This window comes from Manis pentadactyla, chromosome 3 (assembly GCF_030020395.1).
Source record: "Manis pentadactyla isolate mManPen7 chromosome 3, mManPen7.hap1, whole genome shotgun sequence".
NCBI classification, from domain to species: Eukaryota; Metazoa; Chordata; class Mammalia; order Pholidota; family Manidae; genus Manis; species Manis pentadactyla.
The window spans coordinates 213,155,020-213,172,036 of record NC_080021.1 but is presented as its reverse complement, the minus strand read 5'-3'; the positions used below and the strand labels follow the sequence as shown (position 1 = coordinate 213,172,036).

Below are 17,017 nucleotides of genomic sequence, written 5' to 3'. Positions count from 1 at the left end.
ACGCGGCCCAGGCCCACCTGCCCCCACTCTGGGCAGCTTGCTTACCTCTTTTTCAATTTCTGCCAGAGATTTGATGGTTATTCCTAAGAGGTCAAAGGGCTGCATCTGAAAATACAGACCAAGACATCCTTTTAAATGATGGGAAGATGCTGCTCTGTCTGTTTTCATGCACCACAACTGTGACAGCTCTACCCACCCACCCTCTGTGTTCTAGTGTTTTCTGCACCCCTTTTCTACAGAAGCCCATTGGCGCCGCTCTAGAGTGAAGAGTGTGAGTGGCGGACGAGTGAGCGTATGCTTCCGGAAAACCTGGCCATCAAGGGGGTTGGTCCCTCTGGTGAGGACCCCTGCTTCGTAGTCTGTGCACAGCACCCAGGAGGGTCCCAGCCCTCCTGGAAGACTGTCACTGGCAGCTCCTGCCTCTCTCCTCTCTCTACCCACATGAAGAGCTGGTGTGCTCTTCCTGGGCTGCGGGGACGGAGGTGCACGAGCCTTGCTGAATGCCACCCGGACGGCTGCGTCTGCGTGGCAGACGTGACTGAGGAATTACAGGAGGGCGGGCAGCCGATTCTGTGTCTGGGGCTGGAGGAAATGCCAGGTCTTTGAAAATGCAAGGTGAATGAAATAACTGCCCACCAATTATCATCTGAGAAATCTATTTTGGTGAAAAGATGATAACAGTGCATTTTAATGGGTGTTTCTATAATTTCATGAAGATGGAAACCTTTCTTTGAAAATGCTGGCTTTTCAACAGACAGTGAAAAACCAAATACACATGGTAACGAGAGTCAGCCGGGGCCCAGAGAAGCCTGGACGGAAATGCACGGTGAGAGGGCAGAGGGCGCCGTTTCTGAGGCCCCGGGTGGGGCTCCTTTCTGGGCACATCGGTGTTCTGCTTTCCCAAAAGGGGCACCGGCTCCCGAGTCCAAGGACCTGGATTCAAGGCTCCTTGCAGCACAGCCGGGGGTTAGATCACGCCATCCCTTCCTCTCCTCAGAGAGCTAAGTGGGCAGCCCTCCTGGCTGGGCTGCTGGGAGGACTAAATGGTAGAAGCATGCGGAAGCGCCTGGCACGGGCTTGGCTGAGTTGGCGGCGTCCGGCAGCAGCAGGGCCGCGAGGGCGACCTTGGGCAGGGCTGCCGCTCCTGGCACCCAGCTCCTGGGGTCGCTCTGCCAGCAGCCGCAGAGCAGGGGCTCTCCTGCTGCCAGCCCAGGCGGCGCGGGAGCGGGGCCGCTCTCCCGCCATCCAGCAGAGGTCCAGCTGTGGTGCCATTAGGCTCTCGCTGCCCCACTAAACTTTCCTGATTGGAGCTGGTGCTCAGGACAGAACAGCCTCTCCAAGGGAGCGGGCAGAGAGGTGCCAGCATCTCCATGGCAACGCGGCAAGTGGAGTCGGCTGAAGTTACTCATGTTCTGCATGTCACGTCACGAGCATTTTTCAAGATTAAGCTGCTTACCAGAAGGGTTCAGAGGAGACCTATTATATTTCATGAAAATGGAAACTACAGAGCAGGTCAAATCGCAAGCCAGGTGGTTTTAAGCTGGATCCAAGAAAAACACTGAAGGATTCTTTTGTTGGTGCCCAAACTGGGGCCTTCACAGTCACTTGCTACTCAAAGCAAACTTCTGCAGGAAGGATAAGAAAAAAAGCCCCAGAAACAAGGCTACTGAGAAGGCATGGACCAGGCTTGCCCAGCCGAGGGCGGGCACTACCATCCTGGAGGCAGGCACATCTGTGAGAGGGCCCCAGGAGGGCCAGCCCGGGCCTGCAGCCCCAGCCCCCCAGTGCAGTGTGAGGTGGGGCCTCTCATGGTCTGGGTTCTGCCCTTCACGCCCGGCCAGCTCACCTAGTGCCTCTGTCACTGAGGGCCTGGCTCGTGTGTGTCCCCTGGGGTCCATGCAGGCCTGCAGTGAGCAGTAGGCCCACCCACGGCTTCGAGGCACGGTATTAGCAGGACCAGCCCCGCCATGCAGACAGAGGCCTCTGATCAGACTGGAGAATGTGGCTATCCCAGAAGTCAGCAGTTACAATGGGGAAAGTGAGGCAGCCCTCCTTCTGCAGGGTATTGTCAGCATTAAATAAAAAAGGACAAAAATGAATAAGCCTAACTTGGAAACCAAGATCATTCCACAGCCACTGAAGTCCAGTCTAATTTGCCGTCACATTTGAAATGCTTGGCTGCTGCTGCATCTGAGCGGGTCTGCTGCTCTGTCTGGTTCCTGCCCCACACTGACTCCTTCATTTCTTTTGCTTCTCAAGCACCTATTATGTGGAGGGACCCAGGGGGGACATGACCCACTTCCAGCTCTCAGGCAGGCTTCAGGGCTGAACTTCCAGCCCTGAAACAACGGGCAGAGGTGAGGGGATGCAGAGGGAAGGGGGAGCACGCACAAAACTTACACTTTCTGGAACACAAGAAAACTTCTCTGAAATCATAAAAGGCACACCATCCATTGCTGCAAAAGAAAAAAAGAGAGGAAATGGTGTTGTGGACACAATGGATGTTTGATAACTTGAGATGTTGACAGACAGTATAAGCCAGTCGGTGGCTGAGCCACCAACATGCACACAGGTACCATCCCTGCTCCTGGGACACACCTCCTGAGGGAGGCAGACGCCCCAGACATCCCCCGAACACCACGCAGGCCAGAGCTGGGAGAGCAGAGGGGGCTCCAGAGCCTACCCTGGGGGACTGGCTTCCGCCCTGTAAGTGGTGGGAACCACGGAGGGGCTGATGGCAGGACGGAGGAGCACAGGGCTGCAAGGGGACCATGCTGTGCCCGGCGAGGAGGTGGGCAGTGAGCATGTTCCTTAGACAGTCTCTCAGCTGAGACTGATACCGGACCTCTCAGTGGGCTCACGGGGAGGCCTCAGTTGGAAGCAAGAGTGGTTCTGGAGTTAGGCTAGCTTTGGGAGAACTTCTTACATTGCTTTTAAAAGGCAGATGGCATGGCCTGCATTATAGGGGTGCATGTAAGCTGGAGGTGTGTGCAGCGCTCGCAGGTGCTCAGCGGGCAGGCCCGGGGATGCATGGCCACCGTGGTTACTCTCGGTCTCTTAGGCCCATGCTTCACAAACTGACATGAGGCATGCCAGTCTGCTCGGTTTTAACAGACACAGGAGAAAGGGTGGGACTGGGTCCCCAGCAAATGAAAACACTGGGGTCCGTGGTTCAGTTCCTTTTCCACAGCTCTGCGGCCACCATGTCCTCGGGTCTGAGCACACGGAAGAGTGTGCACATGGAGAAAACCACGACCCAGGTTGCCTCCACTCGCATATTCTCTACCAAGATAAGCACGCTTTATGAATTGTAACCTTGGGGGTGCTGGAAACCTAGGCACATCAGAAGGACAGGTCACATGTGACAGAAGATGATATGGGGACTCCCAGTGTGAAGACGTGGCAGCCAAGCGGGCTACAGGGAGGGCGCAGGCTTCTCCTGGGGCCTGGCTTCTCCACCAGGTGTGAGCAGAGGCCATCTGTGCCAGGGGCCTGGAGCCCAGCAGTTGGTGTGGGGCCTCACCCTGCAGGTGGTGGTTTTCTGATAAACTGTGGATCTAGGAAGAAATAGAGTGAGTGGAATAGAAGGCTCGGTGAGTGGGTTTCCTGGGAAGTGATGGTCTTTGCTTCTCCCAACATCTGAAATGGTGACTTCTTTGGTATACAAGGGGTGAAAATTTTTTTTTCAGCCCTAAGAGTTATAGAAGCAGAAAGAAGAAAAGCAGGAGCAAAGGAAGTAAGAGAAAGAAAAGAAACCTGGGACAAATCCTTTCTGATCAACAAGATGAGGCCAAATGGCTCACTTTAAGCTACATTCAAAGTTTATTTCAGGGAAGAAAAAAATGAAACGTCCTCTGGTAAGTTTGAGGGAAAAAAAATGGCACAGCTGGCCCCCGTGGCTGCCCGGAAGCCTCTTTTCTTCGGGAAGTTGCTATCTGGAGTGTGGCCACCGGGCTTGGACAGACACCTGCACTCAGAGGCCTTCTCCTTCATGGGGTCCCTGCAACCTGCTGTGACTGCCAGGAGGGCCACCTAAGGGCTGGGGACCACGGGACACTTCCCCAACGAGGGAGGGGAAAAGCCCTGAGTGACCTTACACAGGACGTCCTCACACAGGTGAGCCAGTGAAATCTGCACACCTATGCACGCTCACTTATAGCTAGGAAAAAGCCTGTGGGCGAGGGGACGATCCTTAAAAGGCCATGCCACCTGCTAGAGACGGGCAGGAACAGGTCCCACCCAAGATCCCACAGGTGGCCATGCTCCCTTCCCAGCAATTGCCACTGTCTGCCCAATGCCACAGCTCACCCCCACATGGAACTCTTTGACCCCCTTCCCCTTCCCGATGCCAAGGAGACAGGCAGGCACGTAGCACTCATGGCATTTCTGACCATTTCACATCCCGGGGAGCTGCGGCTCGGAGAAGCCGGAGCCTGCTGAGGTCACACAGGCAGCAGGCAGTGACTCCAGGTTCTCTGGCCCTTCCACTAGGTAGAGACGGAATCTCAGAACAGATCTGCTGCTTCCACACCACAGCCGTTAAAGGTCTTGACGAACCGTGTCACGCCATCCCTAAGTCTATGGTGGACCTTCTACAAGCTCTTTCTGATCAGACCTGCGCACTGGAGGCAGGAGCACAGGCACAGTCCAAAGTCAGAGCCGCTACAGCCTTTCCCCCACCCCGCTCTGCCCTTGACCTTCTGTCACTGTCGATGTGCCACCCCAAGCCAAGTGCTAGAAGCCACAGGCCACCTTACCTCTCCTTTACATTCCCACAGCCCACCCTGACACTGCATGGCCATGTCACTGCCCTATACACATGTCCACACCCAGGCACCTTTCCCGGCGTCTCTCTGCCTGCCAGACAGACGGCAGGGCCCAGGCAGAGCTCCCCTTGCACGCCCCCGGGCACTGCGCTCGGGAAGCGTGGTGGCCACGTGCCTGGTGAGTGTTTCCCAGAGAGCCCATCCTGAGCGCCCCTCAAGCTGAGAATCCCTGATCACTCATTCAGGAGGCTTTCTGCCTTCGGTGTTTTGGAGACCTTACTGGGGTCAAGGGGTTTCTGATGATACAGGGAGGTGCACTTTCCTTCCCGCTGGTGACCAATGTTTCTATCTAAATGCCAACGTATGTTTAGAGAATTTGTGTTCTGAAAAGGTGGTGACCTGCAAAGGCCTGATTCCCCCTGGGAAATGAGAGGCCCGGGAAGCACTGGGGGCAGAAGCGAGGGGAGGGAAGTGGCTGGCAGTCAGGCGTGCACCCCAAAAGGGAAGAAAACGGGAGGAGCCCCAAGGTGGGGCCCTCGCTGGCAGATAAGGGCCTGCACCCCTCACTGGCCTTCTTCACACACTGTCTCTCCCTTCACCCTTTATGTTCACATCCAGTTGTCCTGCTGGGGTCTGCTCAGAGCGCCCCACCTGCAGGGAGCCTTCCCCAAGGCCCACCCACCCCTCCCTGGAGACCTGGCCAGGGCCACGCTCATCTCCTGGCAGTGTGTGTGAGTCACCTCCCCATCCCGTGGCCCTGCACAGGATGGGCCTGGGGGGGCCCCATGGCTGTGCTGGAGTGGGCAGGGGGAAGCTCCCCCAGGGACATCTGTGTGCGTTGGGGGGCTCGGCCTGAGCCACACGCCTGATCCCCCTGAACGTTAGGTGTGCGGCTGACTGCCTGCCACCCACCCTGCTGACAGGTGGGGACGAAAGCCATGGATTTCCAGAAGTCTGGGAATCACCTCTAGGAGCTGGGAAGATCTGAGCAGGGAGGAGTATTCTAGTTCTTAAAAATTTTAAGTAAGTTATTGAAGTGAAACACATGAAATTGTTAGAGTGAACAATTCAGTGGCATCCGGTATACTCACAATGGTGAGCAACCAGCACCTCGATAAGTTCCCAAACATCCCCCTCACCCCTCACCCTGCCCATTACAGGTTCCCTCTGCCCACCCCAGGAGTGTGTTTTTATGTCTCCTTCCAACAGATGGATGTGTCTTTGGAAAGAAAGATCTAGAAATATAAGACTGGCTTTCTGGGCCACCCTGGAATGTGGCGCCCCTGCCTGCGCAGTGCCAACAGGAGGGGGAAGGGCAGCTTTGCTTGGACTGGCTGCTCAGACTTGGAGGACATACATAAAAATAAAAATGGAGGAGAAAAAGAACAAGACCCAGAAAAAGGGAACTTGTAAAACTTGGATACTAACAATAAGAGCATTTTTTATGTGCAAATGTATATATATTATACATATTATAAAGTAAGCTTTCACGTAGATACATAAATGTCTATCTTATGTACCGAGTGATACACAGATACTATTTTTACACTGTATGTGCATATATGTGCGCACACACACAGAGCACTTTTACAAGGCCCTCTTCCAGCCCCTAAGAGCAGCTGAAGGAAATGATGAAGAGCTCGCTGCGGGGCTTCTGGACCAGCCTGAAGGAGGCTTCACTGGGGTGCTTACTGTTCAGCTTAGGCCCTCGCGGGGCGCCTCCCAGGTCTGGAGGACGGTGGGGATTTGTTGGGACTGACGGCCGGTCCCCCACGTGATCACTCCCGCTGTTTGGTCTGACAGGCTCAGGAGGCCATTTCTTCACAGAAAACCTTTTTGAGGCTGAAGACTGATGACCGTAAGCGGCATCACTGTGCAGCCCAGCGGGGAGAAGAAAGGGAAGAGGTGCTCCTGACATGGAGGCGAGGTGGCAGTGGGGCCTTCGGGACCTGGGGCCTTGCTCCGCCCGCAAGCGATGCCCTTCGGACTGGGCTCTGCGGCAGAGGAGACGGTGGCAGGACCACTTGAACCTGATCCCACAGCCAGAGGAGGCTGTCAGGGGAAGGGACGGATGGGAACTCAGGGATAAATCACCATTTCATCTTGGAGCTCATGAAAGAAGGCCAGTCAGATGCTCCTCGTGTTCTTCTGGAAAACAGATTTGAACATCATGGAGGAAAAGAGAGCGAGTCGATGCGGTCCTGCGGGCTGAGGCTCTGGGAGGCGGGCTGGCTCATGAACACTGTCACCCGTGTGTGGAGCCCCTTAGAAGGCGGCCAGGGTCCCGTGGGGCCAGGACAGTTTGCTCAACAGATGATCTGCTGGTAAAGCTTTTAACTAAATTTAAACTAGACTTTCTAAACTAAATTGAAAAAAATCTAGTATGCCAACCATTATGGTAGGCTGAAAGAATGTGCATTTTAGCAAAGTATCTGACAAAATTTCTCAAGTTATCCATGTGGACAAGATGGGTAAATATGGCTGGACAATGTCAAGGGTAGGAGAATTTGTAACTAGTTGGACTAGACACTCAAGAAGCTGATTAATAGACTGATGGTGACCTTGAGTGACCTCTCTGGACACCCAGGGTGTTATCAGTTACTTCACTGAGGACACACATAGTAGGCTTATCTGGTATGTGGCTGATGGAGAGTCAGGGAGGACAGTCTATAAACTGGGAAACAGAAATCCAATGAAGATCTCAACAAAGTCAGGGTCATGGGCTAAATTTAACAGATGGAATTTACTAAATAAAGGTCAATGTTAAGTCCTGTGCTTCAGGTCCAAAAAGCCAACTGAATTACATGGGATAGAAGAGATGTGGAATAAAGACTTATTTGCAGTTGAGGAAGTCAGTAAGGTGATTTCACTATTTAAGAAGATGGGAGGGATGCCGCTGTAAGTCACATGCTGCGGTCCTGGTGCAGCGTGAGGCCGTCACTGTCTTACTTCTTCAGGGGCTTAACTGGAGTTCAGTGCTGGGACCCGATTCTCAAAGGGTCATCCCCTGCAGCCTCCAAGGAGGCCCAGGACAGTGAGGGACATGCAGCCAGACCACATGAGGAAAGGAGAGGAGGCCATCAGGCCTGATGCTCCGGGAAGGCAGGACCTGTCTGTTTTTGCTCACCGCCCGGCCCAGCAGCCTAGCACAGTGCTCAGCACATGCAAAGTGCAGCCAGATGGGGACTCTGGTCCCGATAAGGGAAGACTGGAAGGTGCATGTGATCAGACATCTACACATGTTCTCAGAGCTGTTACAGGACAGGGGCTAGAGATGGGCAAGTCCAGGGGAGGCCCTGTCCTTCTCTGTGGAGGGCATAAGGAAGGTGAGCCGAGCTGGCTGATGCAGGCCCAGGCGGCGGCCACCTGTCTCGGAGCCAGGGAGGGGTTTTGTATGTTGGGTAGAAAGCTAAATTGCCTTCTGATTTCCTGACATCCTTTCTACTCCCCTTATCTGGGCAACCATGCCATATTTTAAAATATCTAGAGGTTTGCCAAACATAATTCTCAAAATCAATGGCACACATTTTTCATGTGTTCCAGAAGAGTGTTCATAAATCACCTCCGGCCTGGCTCCTCGTGGGGGGCCACGGGCCCCTCCCTCCTCCTCTCTTTTCTCTGGAGCCAAGGCCAGTATCGCCTCACTCTTCCTTCAGCACCAAACCTGTGCCTCTCGTGCTGGCACCCCGTCCATTCCCGAGTCCCACTCCAAGGGGCACGCTGTGCAGGAGCTGGAGGCAGGGCAGGAGAAAAAGAGTTCCCAGCTGCCACGGAGCCGCCGTCCAGGCGTACAAAGTCACGTCCAGGCATGCACGCTGACCTGCGTCCCAGTCAGCCTGGGATTTTGTGAGGGCTCTCAGACGGGCACTGCCTGACACTCTTGTGGTCATCACCCAGAGGCTGGGACAGCGCCTGTCCTTCCCTCACTGGCACCAAGAGTGGCATTCCCAGGGTCCCTCCCCAGGCCCCGCAGCTCCCAGTGTAACATACAAGGGCTCCCCCAAACCTTGGAGGTAACGGAACTTCTCTCTGACCCAGTTTACAGAAGTGAGAAAAGGAAAGGAAACCCCCATTATGGGCCACACGCAAAGTAGTGAACCCTCATCAGTAACCCTCAAAGTGATCCCTCACTTGCAAGTTACATTTAGGGAAATAGAAGCTTAGAGAAATTAGGTGGCTTGACGGAGTCAAGATTCGAGCCTGTTAGACAGCGTTGCGGTAGATGTGGCGGGGAGAGCGGACCTGAACTCCCACTTGGCGAGCGGCAGATGTGTGCGGAGCAGGCCAGCGCACCTCGCTGAGCCCGAGGGGCCCTGCCTGTAAAATGGGGGTAACAGCAGCCCTCAGGGAGGCGATCAGAGGTGGGGTGAAGCACCTGGCCTGAGTCCACAGCGGGCTGGTTTCGGGCTCTGACCTAAGGCCCTGTGCCAACCAGCTTTCCTTTTAGTACCAGGACAGTGTTTTCTTCTTCTTCCTTTTTAAAAAATTTTATCTTTGGTGGCAGTTTTAACAAAACACTGATCCACGGCGTGGAGCAACACGCAGCGGATGAAAGCAAGGCTGTGCTGCGGGCTCCGTAGCACAATTAGCATTCTCCTAAACAAACGAGCTTCAACAGAGCTGTAATTAAGCAGGCCTGTAATTAAGTATATGCCCTTTATCATAACGATCATGCTTAAAAATGGCATGATGCATGGAACTCTGTTATTAATGCTGTAATCCCAAACTGAAGTGCGAGTACATAGAAATCAGCGTGTCAGGCCTGTCACCGGAGTGTTTGTAAAATACATTAAAGAAAAAAAACCAGGAAACAATGAGCTCATTCAACTGTTCTTTCTACAATCAGGAACCACAAGTCAAGAGGACTGTGAATGCTTACAGAATCGGCGAGCTTTAAACAAATAAAGCTCTAATCTGCTGCTGTATTAATACCACCCCCTATTTTAAAGGAGGAAAGGGGGGGCTGATTTCTTTTCCAACTGACCCAAATATCTGCCTTGCTATTTTGAGGGAAGTAGTCCAATTTGCAGGCTGCATTAGAACACAAAATCGATTCCTGCTTGCACGGACGGCTCTGCTATGGATCTGTAGGAACTCTGCCTGGCAACGGGGAAGGTTTTAAGTCCTGCGTCTTCCCTTCATATGGGGACTATAATTTTACTTGCTAAGATGACAGTCCCTCAGAGCCATCCCTTGATTCTCTCCTCCTAACACACATCCCTGGACTCCTGTGGGCTCAGCACAAACCTACCATGGGCCAGTTTTCAAGGGCTGTGGACCCAGGGCCACCCCACTGCCTAGAACACCCACAGCTGCAACCCCTTCTGCTGCTGACACCTCGGTGAGGAAATACTCCAATCAATACATGTATTAACTTCACAGGCTTGATAAAGAGTCATAAACTCTTGTAGTAAAAGATATGAAATAAATAAATAAAGACTCCACTACCAGCATCTCAACTGTTACCTGCTTGCAGTTGTCAAGTGGTGTTAAGTGACCGAGAGTCACAGTACCTCGGAAATACTTGCAGAGATGATGGTGAACAACGTGGCTTATTGGCAGGTAGTCATTTTCGGAATAAAATTAAATGCAGTTGGGGTGGTGGGAGACCTTTAATTCTGCACACCTGCTTGGGGCTCGGAGCTGTGAATAATCAGCAACCTTTCTCCTCCCCTTCCCTGCAGCTTCAAAAGTCCTTTACAGTTTGTGAAGGGAGAGATGCCAACGACTCAAGATCTCAAGGCCATTTCTCAAAACTCATTTGCACACCAAAATGCCAAGCCGATCTGCTTTCTTGGGGATCTCACTGTGGGGATATTTCTTCGAATTCATTTGTAGATGCCCCCAGCACTGTCTGCTCGGTGACATTCCAATTGACCTTACACATGGCCAATAACTTCCTTCTAGATCCCTAAAGTAATCTCTTTTGCCATGTTATTCATAAGCCCAAAAGAGTGACTTATGAGCCCCTGTGAAAGCCTCCATGAGAGGCAGCGCCGTGGGGAGGCAGGGGTGAGCGCACAGCCCCCTCAGCCACTTGCTCCGGTGGGGCTTTGAGCTAGTCACTTAGCCTCAGTCAGACTTTCACCAAAGGAGGATAACCACACCCACTCAGCGGCACTGCAGAGGGATGAGCCGGCAAAGGAGAGAGGCCTGAGCGCAGCCCGACCTGCAGCAGGCACCCAACGTGTGGTGGGTATGGCTGTGGTTCTTACACACCAGGCATTATATACATACCTGAGTCTTCCCAGGAGCACGTGCGGGCCAGCCGTCTGCCCCACCTCTGACTTAGGACAAGCGTTTCACCTCTCTGTGCCCCTCTTTCAACTGTACAGGCAGGCAGTAATAATCAGGAATTGCTGTGAAGTTTAAATGGGATAAAACCCCAAAGCCTCAAGTGCAGGCTAAGTGCTGTGACCACCATCCCCACCACGGCTCCACAATGCCATCCCAAGGGAGCTGACTTGTTCCCTTTCTACCTGCTTTTACATAAACACGTGAGTGCAGCTACATTAAATCATGTAACCCACGGGCTGTGAGTACCAACCCAAAGGCTTTTGGAGGTGCAGAAGCAATGCCTGCTCAGGAGAACGGCACTGGGTCCGCTGGACCACAGCACTCTGGCATCTCCCATCCCTGCCATTACACATCAAGCTCAGGAGCAAGACTCAAGCTGGGCTCAGGCTGGGCCTAGGCTGCCTAACGTCCCCTGGAAAAGATCTCTAAAAGCAAAGTGAAGAAAACTACCCCGGGTGTCAGTCAAAAATGCCATGCTCTTCACACCACAAATGAATGTTCTCTGAGGTTCTATTTGGTGTGGACAATTAGGAAGCAACCCCCTGCACTTCTGCCCCCTTCCCTGCCCCCCCATCTATAGAGAACACCTGCCAGTGACTGTCACTTGAGTTGTGTGGCCTGCTTCACCTTTCCACACCCACAGGATCCTGGGAGGGGTCTGAGGGCCCACTAGCCCTGCCACCTCTCTTCCTGGGCAGCGCCTCAGAGGGCGCAGCCTGGCTCTGAGAAGGCCTCAGGCAGGTGTAGGGCCGGGGCTGCAAGCTGCAGGAGCCACAGAGGGGCTGGGCCGTGTGCCCCACCCCCAGAGAAACCCACACCTATGACTGAGAATGTTCTCACTCTGCTACAGAAGTGCTTTTTTTAAACTTGGTAAATACTTAATGGCCAGCTGCGTTTTGCTCAAGGTAAAGATAAAAGCCGACTAAGTGACGCTTTTCCATGTGAGTAAAACGGTGCCTAGAGTGTTGAGGGGCCACTGGGGAAATCACCATGTGACCACACTTGCCATGGCAAAGACTTGCTACGGGACAGGCCTGGCCAGTACCTGCCGAGTCACCTGCTCCGCCGGCTGAACGTCAGCTGCAGCACCCTGCTTGCAGGGCCCGGCCCCACGGCAAGAAGACTCGCTTCCTCGCCTAGGGGTCTTCCTCATCCTCAAAACCAGCTCACACGGAGACAGTCCCCAACTTACGATGACTTGAGTTACAGTTTTCGACTTCACAATGGTGCAAAAGCCATATCCACTCGGTAGAAACTGTACTTCAAATTTTGACTCCTGCTCTCTCCCCAGGCTAGTTTTGTGGTGGGGTCCTCCCTGGGGAGGCTGGGCAGTGAGCCGGAGCTCAGGGCAGCCATGCCAACACGAGGGAAAGCAACCGATCACTGACCATTCCTCACTTTTCCACTTTCAGGGCAGTTTTCAATAAATTACATGGATAGTCAACACTTTACTGTAAACAGGCTTTGTGTTAGATGATTTTGCCACGGCGGCCTCATGTAAGCGTTCTGAGCACATTTGTCAGGCTAGGCTAGGAGGAGTTTATGGGGATGTAACCACGTTGTAAGTTGAGGAAGATCTGTATAGTTTTTGAGCTGCTATTTTTCAACTCCTCAATAAATGAATAAATACATTTTCTTAAGAAACAATTCCAAAGTACAGCTAAATCAGAGTACCCCTAGGATCCAGAGCCCTAGTCCCAGGGCCCCCCTTGGGGCGAGGCCTACAGGGGGCTTCTGCATGGTCCTTGGGGTCCTCTCAGCCCATTTCCTATGCACTTGCAGATGTTGGCCTATATAGAAGAAATGTAGAACTCTGTATGTGTCTGTACTTTTAATAAATGTGCCATCACAGGGTAACTCACTATTCTGACATTTGTTTTTCACTTAGTAGTCAGTTTCCACGTCTGTAGTTGTAGATGTACCTCCGTCTTTTTAATAGTTGCAGAGAAGTAAGGGTGTGGAGATAACCAAGGGCCCATTCGTAAGGAGCCTTGACTTCTGTTTTGAGTGGCCTGCAAGTCACCATGATGTCCCTGGGGAGCCACTGAAGGGTTTTTGAGCTGGAGAGAGACGCAGTCATATTTCTATTTTAGGAATGCCTCCCTGGCTGTGGAGAGAATGGATTGGAGGGGGTGAGGCCAGAGGCAGAGGCACCAGGGAGGAAGTTCTGACAGCAAATCCAGTGAGGGTTTACCCACGGGTGGCCTAGGCTAGGACCGTGCCAGTCTGAAGGGAGGAGAGGGGACAGACGTCGGGATGTTTAGATGGTGGTATCAAGATGAATGGCTGCACAAGTGGGAGGGGGGAGGGCAGGAGTTCAGGGTGGCTCCCAGGGTCTGGCTTTAACCGTTGGGACAAAGGACACCAAGGTTGGGGACAAGTGGAGAAGCGAGGAGTAAGCTGGGGGGCTCCATCTGGGATGGGCTGGGTCTGACAGGTTGTGAGGCATCCAGGGAGAGAAACGGGGTGGAACAGCACGACCAAGATGCAAGACTGGCTGGTAAGGGGGCCCGGGTGGGAACGCGGAGGGGGGTCGGCGGAGCTGGGAGTCACTGGCCTGGTGGTAACCGGGGCCAAGGGAGGAGATGAGAGAGTCCTGAAAGAAAACAGGAAGGAGGGAGGCGGGTCCAGGACAGGGTACAGAGGAAGGCCAGCATTTAACGTTCAGGCTGTGGAAGAGAAGTTGGCCCAACAGTGGGAAGAAGAGTAGAAGGGCGGTGCATCAGAATGTGAGGGATCAGTGTCAGCTTGTAGTAAGTGGACATGGGTCGATATGATAAATACAGGCACTGTCCGGAAGCTAGCTTTTCTAGCTTTTTTCTCTTGAAAGCAGTACTTCACCTTCCCAAGACTCCGCTCCGATGGACAAGCTCTCTGGCCTTTGGGGGGAACATGGAGCAGCTTGAGACAGAGCTGATGCCCGAGCTGACACCCACACTGATTTGGAGATGCCGGGGGTGTGCTCCTTCTATCTGCTCGCCGCCTCTATGAAGTACAATGCCATAAATTACCCTAATGGCAATTCTTCGGGATGCTGTGAGAAAGGATCACACCAGCTCCCTTTAACTCTGATTCCATGATCCATGAGTTCTCCTAATTGCTTAACTGCCTGAGGGCATTAACGGGAGGCTAGCGGGCAAGTAGGCTTGTTGGGGTTCACACACTAGAAAGGCATAACCTTGCTATACATTTTATTTAAGACTTGAAAAGAGAGTGTCCACGGGTCAAAGAAAAAATGGTACCAAATACGACATTTTGGTACCACAGTAAAGAGATCTGACCTTGATTAGAGGGATTAAATTCCCCAGGGCCTGTGCCCTCCCACGGACAGAATGAGCTCCAGGGCTGGGGTGGGGGTGACCTGGGGTGGGTCCTAGGTTGGGGCGCGCCCTGGAGGGGCAGCCACTGTGGGGGGCCATGCCTGAGCAGCCCCAGGCTTCATCCTCTGTAAGCTGCCAGGTGATTCTAAAACACCAGTCACGGTGGTAGACAGGTATGGGCCTTATAAAGAGGACCTGTGTGGGAAGTCTGACAGCAATCCAAATCCCACTTATGTTTACGCAGGACTGCACTGCTTGTGTGCATTTGAACCAGGATGTAACTCAATAATAAAATTTAATTTGAAGAGAAAAGGTGTCCCTATGTCTTATATTTTTCTCACTTTATAGGAAGCTCCCATGCTGGACTCCCCAATTCAAAAACAAAGGCTTGGCCATATTCCTCCTCACACAGCTAGACTTGTAGCATCTGGCTGAGGTGCACAGGGGGGCCTGGAATGACCAGAGACCACACAGCTCATGCCCATGGTTGGCATGGGGCACGGACACACACCACTGGACCTACATGCAAGTGTGTTTCCAACCAGCAGAATTTTCAAGAAACTTTTTTCTGGGAAGTGGCTTCTCTTGAAAGCAGTACTTCACCTTCCCAAGACTCCGCTCCGATGGACAAGCTCTCTGGACTGTGAGGGGAAAACGGAGCAGCTTGAGACAGAGCTGATGCCCGAGCTGACACCCACATTGATTCAGAAATACCAGGAGTGTGCTCCCTTCTATCTACTCGCTGCCTCTATGAAGTACAATGCCATAAATTACCCGGATTTCAGATTTAATATTAACCTTTAAAGGGCATGTCACAAAAATGTATTCTCTAAATATTGGTTGTTAGTTCACTTTGTAAGTCTATCATGGGAAAGAGGTGTGGGGCTGACACCCATCTCTGACTACACCTGTCATGGACATCTCCTGCCACCTGACAGTAATTCCAACTGAACTCAGCAGTCCTACAAGTGAACAATTCAGCCATCCACTCTAACCACGGTTTAAGCACAACCTTAGGATTTAATAATAGAGCCTGTTAATATCACTCTAATTTCTAGAGCTGATGAACTTTCACAGGCAACATGAGTTGAAATAATGAGCACAGAGATGACAAAGAATTTTAATCCAAGGTTCTTTGAACTATCCAGTATAATAAGCACTTGTTCCTTTCTACAATGGGCATATAAAAGAGAAATCTAAATAATAATTGCTGTAATTATCTTGAAAAATATGCAGAGATTAATGGTGATTATGAAAATCTGTATAATTGTTCTCTGAAATCATCACTGATCAAGTGGTATCTTGAAATGGCCGCTGCCAGAGAACTTTTAACACTGAACTCCATGTGGGCACGGAAATGTGACATTTTGGCTTTCTCCCTGTAAAATATTACCCTGTGTTTACGAAAGTGTTTTCCATCATTTCCAGGATCCTGGCCTGCATTTTAACTCTTCCTACCAGTGCCCTGAAAAGGTTCCAGGACTCCCTTAATGGGATGCATATGTCATTGTGGTTCAAAGCCCCAAGTTCAACTTGTTATTTATTCAAATAATTAATTACTCTTGTATCCATCGAGCAGTTTGTCATGACACATTAATGACTTGATAGACTTCTATGAACTGGTGAACACAGAACAGCAGAGCGTTTTTTATCGTCATTTAATTTTAAAACGATCCTGTGTGAAATTATCTAGTCGTGAGTGATGGGAGCATAAAGAACAGACTCAGCAAAGCCCCTTTTGGATCATTGCTTTATTAATGGTAACGTCAGGGAAATGAAAAATGCTAACATTGTCATATTCCGCTGCTGGGTGGAGATGAATGGCTGCGGGAGTGGGCGAGGGCTCCGAGCGCTCACTGCTGAGAGCACCAAGCCCCTCCTGGCCCTGGGCCGCGCGGGCCTCGAGCTTTGCACACCCACGGGCTCCGGGAAACCTCCTCCACGCCCAGGCTCCCTTTTGAGTTTATGGCTTTCGACATCTATTACTTTTTGTGTGTGGTCTTTTTTTTTTTTTCTCCTTGAATTTTCCACTAGTGATATAAAGCACCCTCACGAAAACATTTCGCTTTATTGCTTTGAACATTAAACGTTATTAATCCAATAGAAAAACGTTAAAGATATTGCTGTCACCTTTAAATGTGAAATGATATTAGGTGCTAAAAAAACGCTGGGTTAGTAGAAAAGATGTTCCCCTAGTTTCTTTCAAGTCTTGAGAAAACCGTGCTGGGGTTGATGATAAAATAATATTTCTACATGGCTCACAGCACAACATCTGCTTAAAAGAGGCTCCTGTTCGGCTATTCATTTTTTTTTATATAGTGAAAATTGTTTCTCTATTGTTTTAATTATAAACTTGGGAATCTATGCAAACTACTCCCCAGCAGTGTGAATCACAGACAACAGACAGCGGCCCCTGAAGAGCCCCAGCGCCAGCCTGCGGGCGGGATCTGGAGGCGCTGAGGGCCTTGGCGCAGCCCACTGGGGACACAGTGGGAAAGGCAGCCAGGCGTTGTTCCCGCCCTCCTGGGAAGGAGGAGAGGGTGGATTTCTCCTCCCTCACCAGTTCCCTGTTTCTGTCTCCCCAGTGTTAGTGAATAGCTCTACCCCCACTCGGATGTCCAGTCCAGGGGCCTG

At 51.9% G+C, this 17,017-nt stretch overlaps 1 protein-coding gene across 7 annotated transcripts in view; it reads right to left on the bottom strand.

Annotated features, from left to right (window-relative positions):
* The window catches only part of MVB12B (multivesicular body subunit 12B), a 170,075-nt gene that overhangs the window by 19,989 nt on the left and 133,069 nt on the right, over positions 1-17,017 (bottom strand). For 6 of the 7 annotated variants that reach the window (XM_057499034.1, XM_036913928.2, XM_036913924.2 and 3 more), the window contains 2 exons: positions 2,401-2,456; positions 46-105 (listed from right to left, as the gene is read on the bottom strand). In XM_057499034.1, coding sequence (XP_057355017.1) covers positions 46-105; positions 2,401-2,456 — 116 coding nt within the window. Of the gene's footprint in view, positions 1-45; positions 106-2,400; positions 2,457-14,016; positions 14,049-17,017 lie in introns of those variants that run through there. The other variant, XM_057499037.1, reaches the window with a different exon arrangement.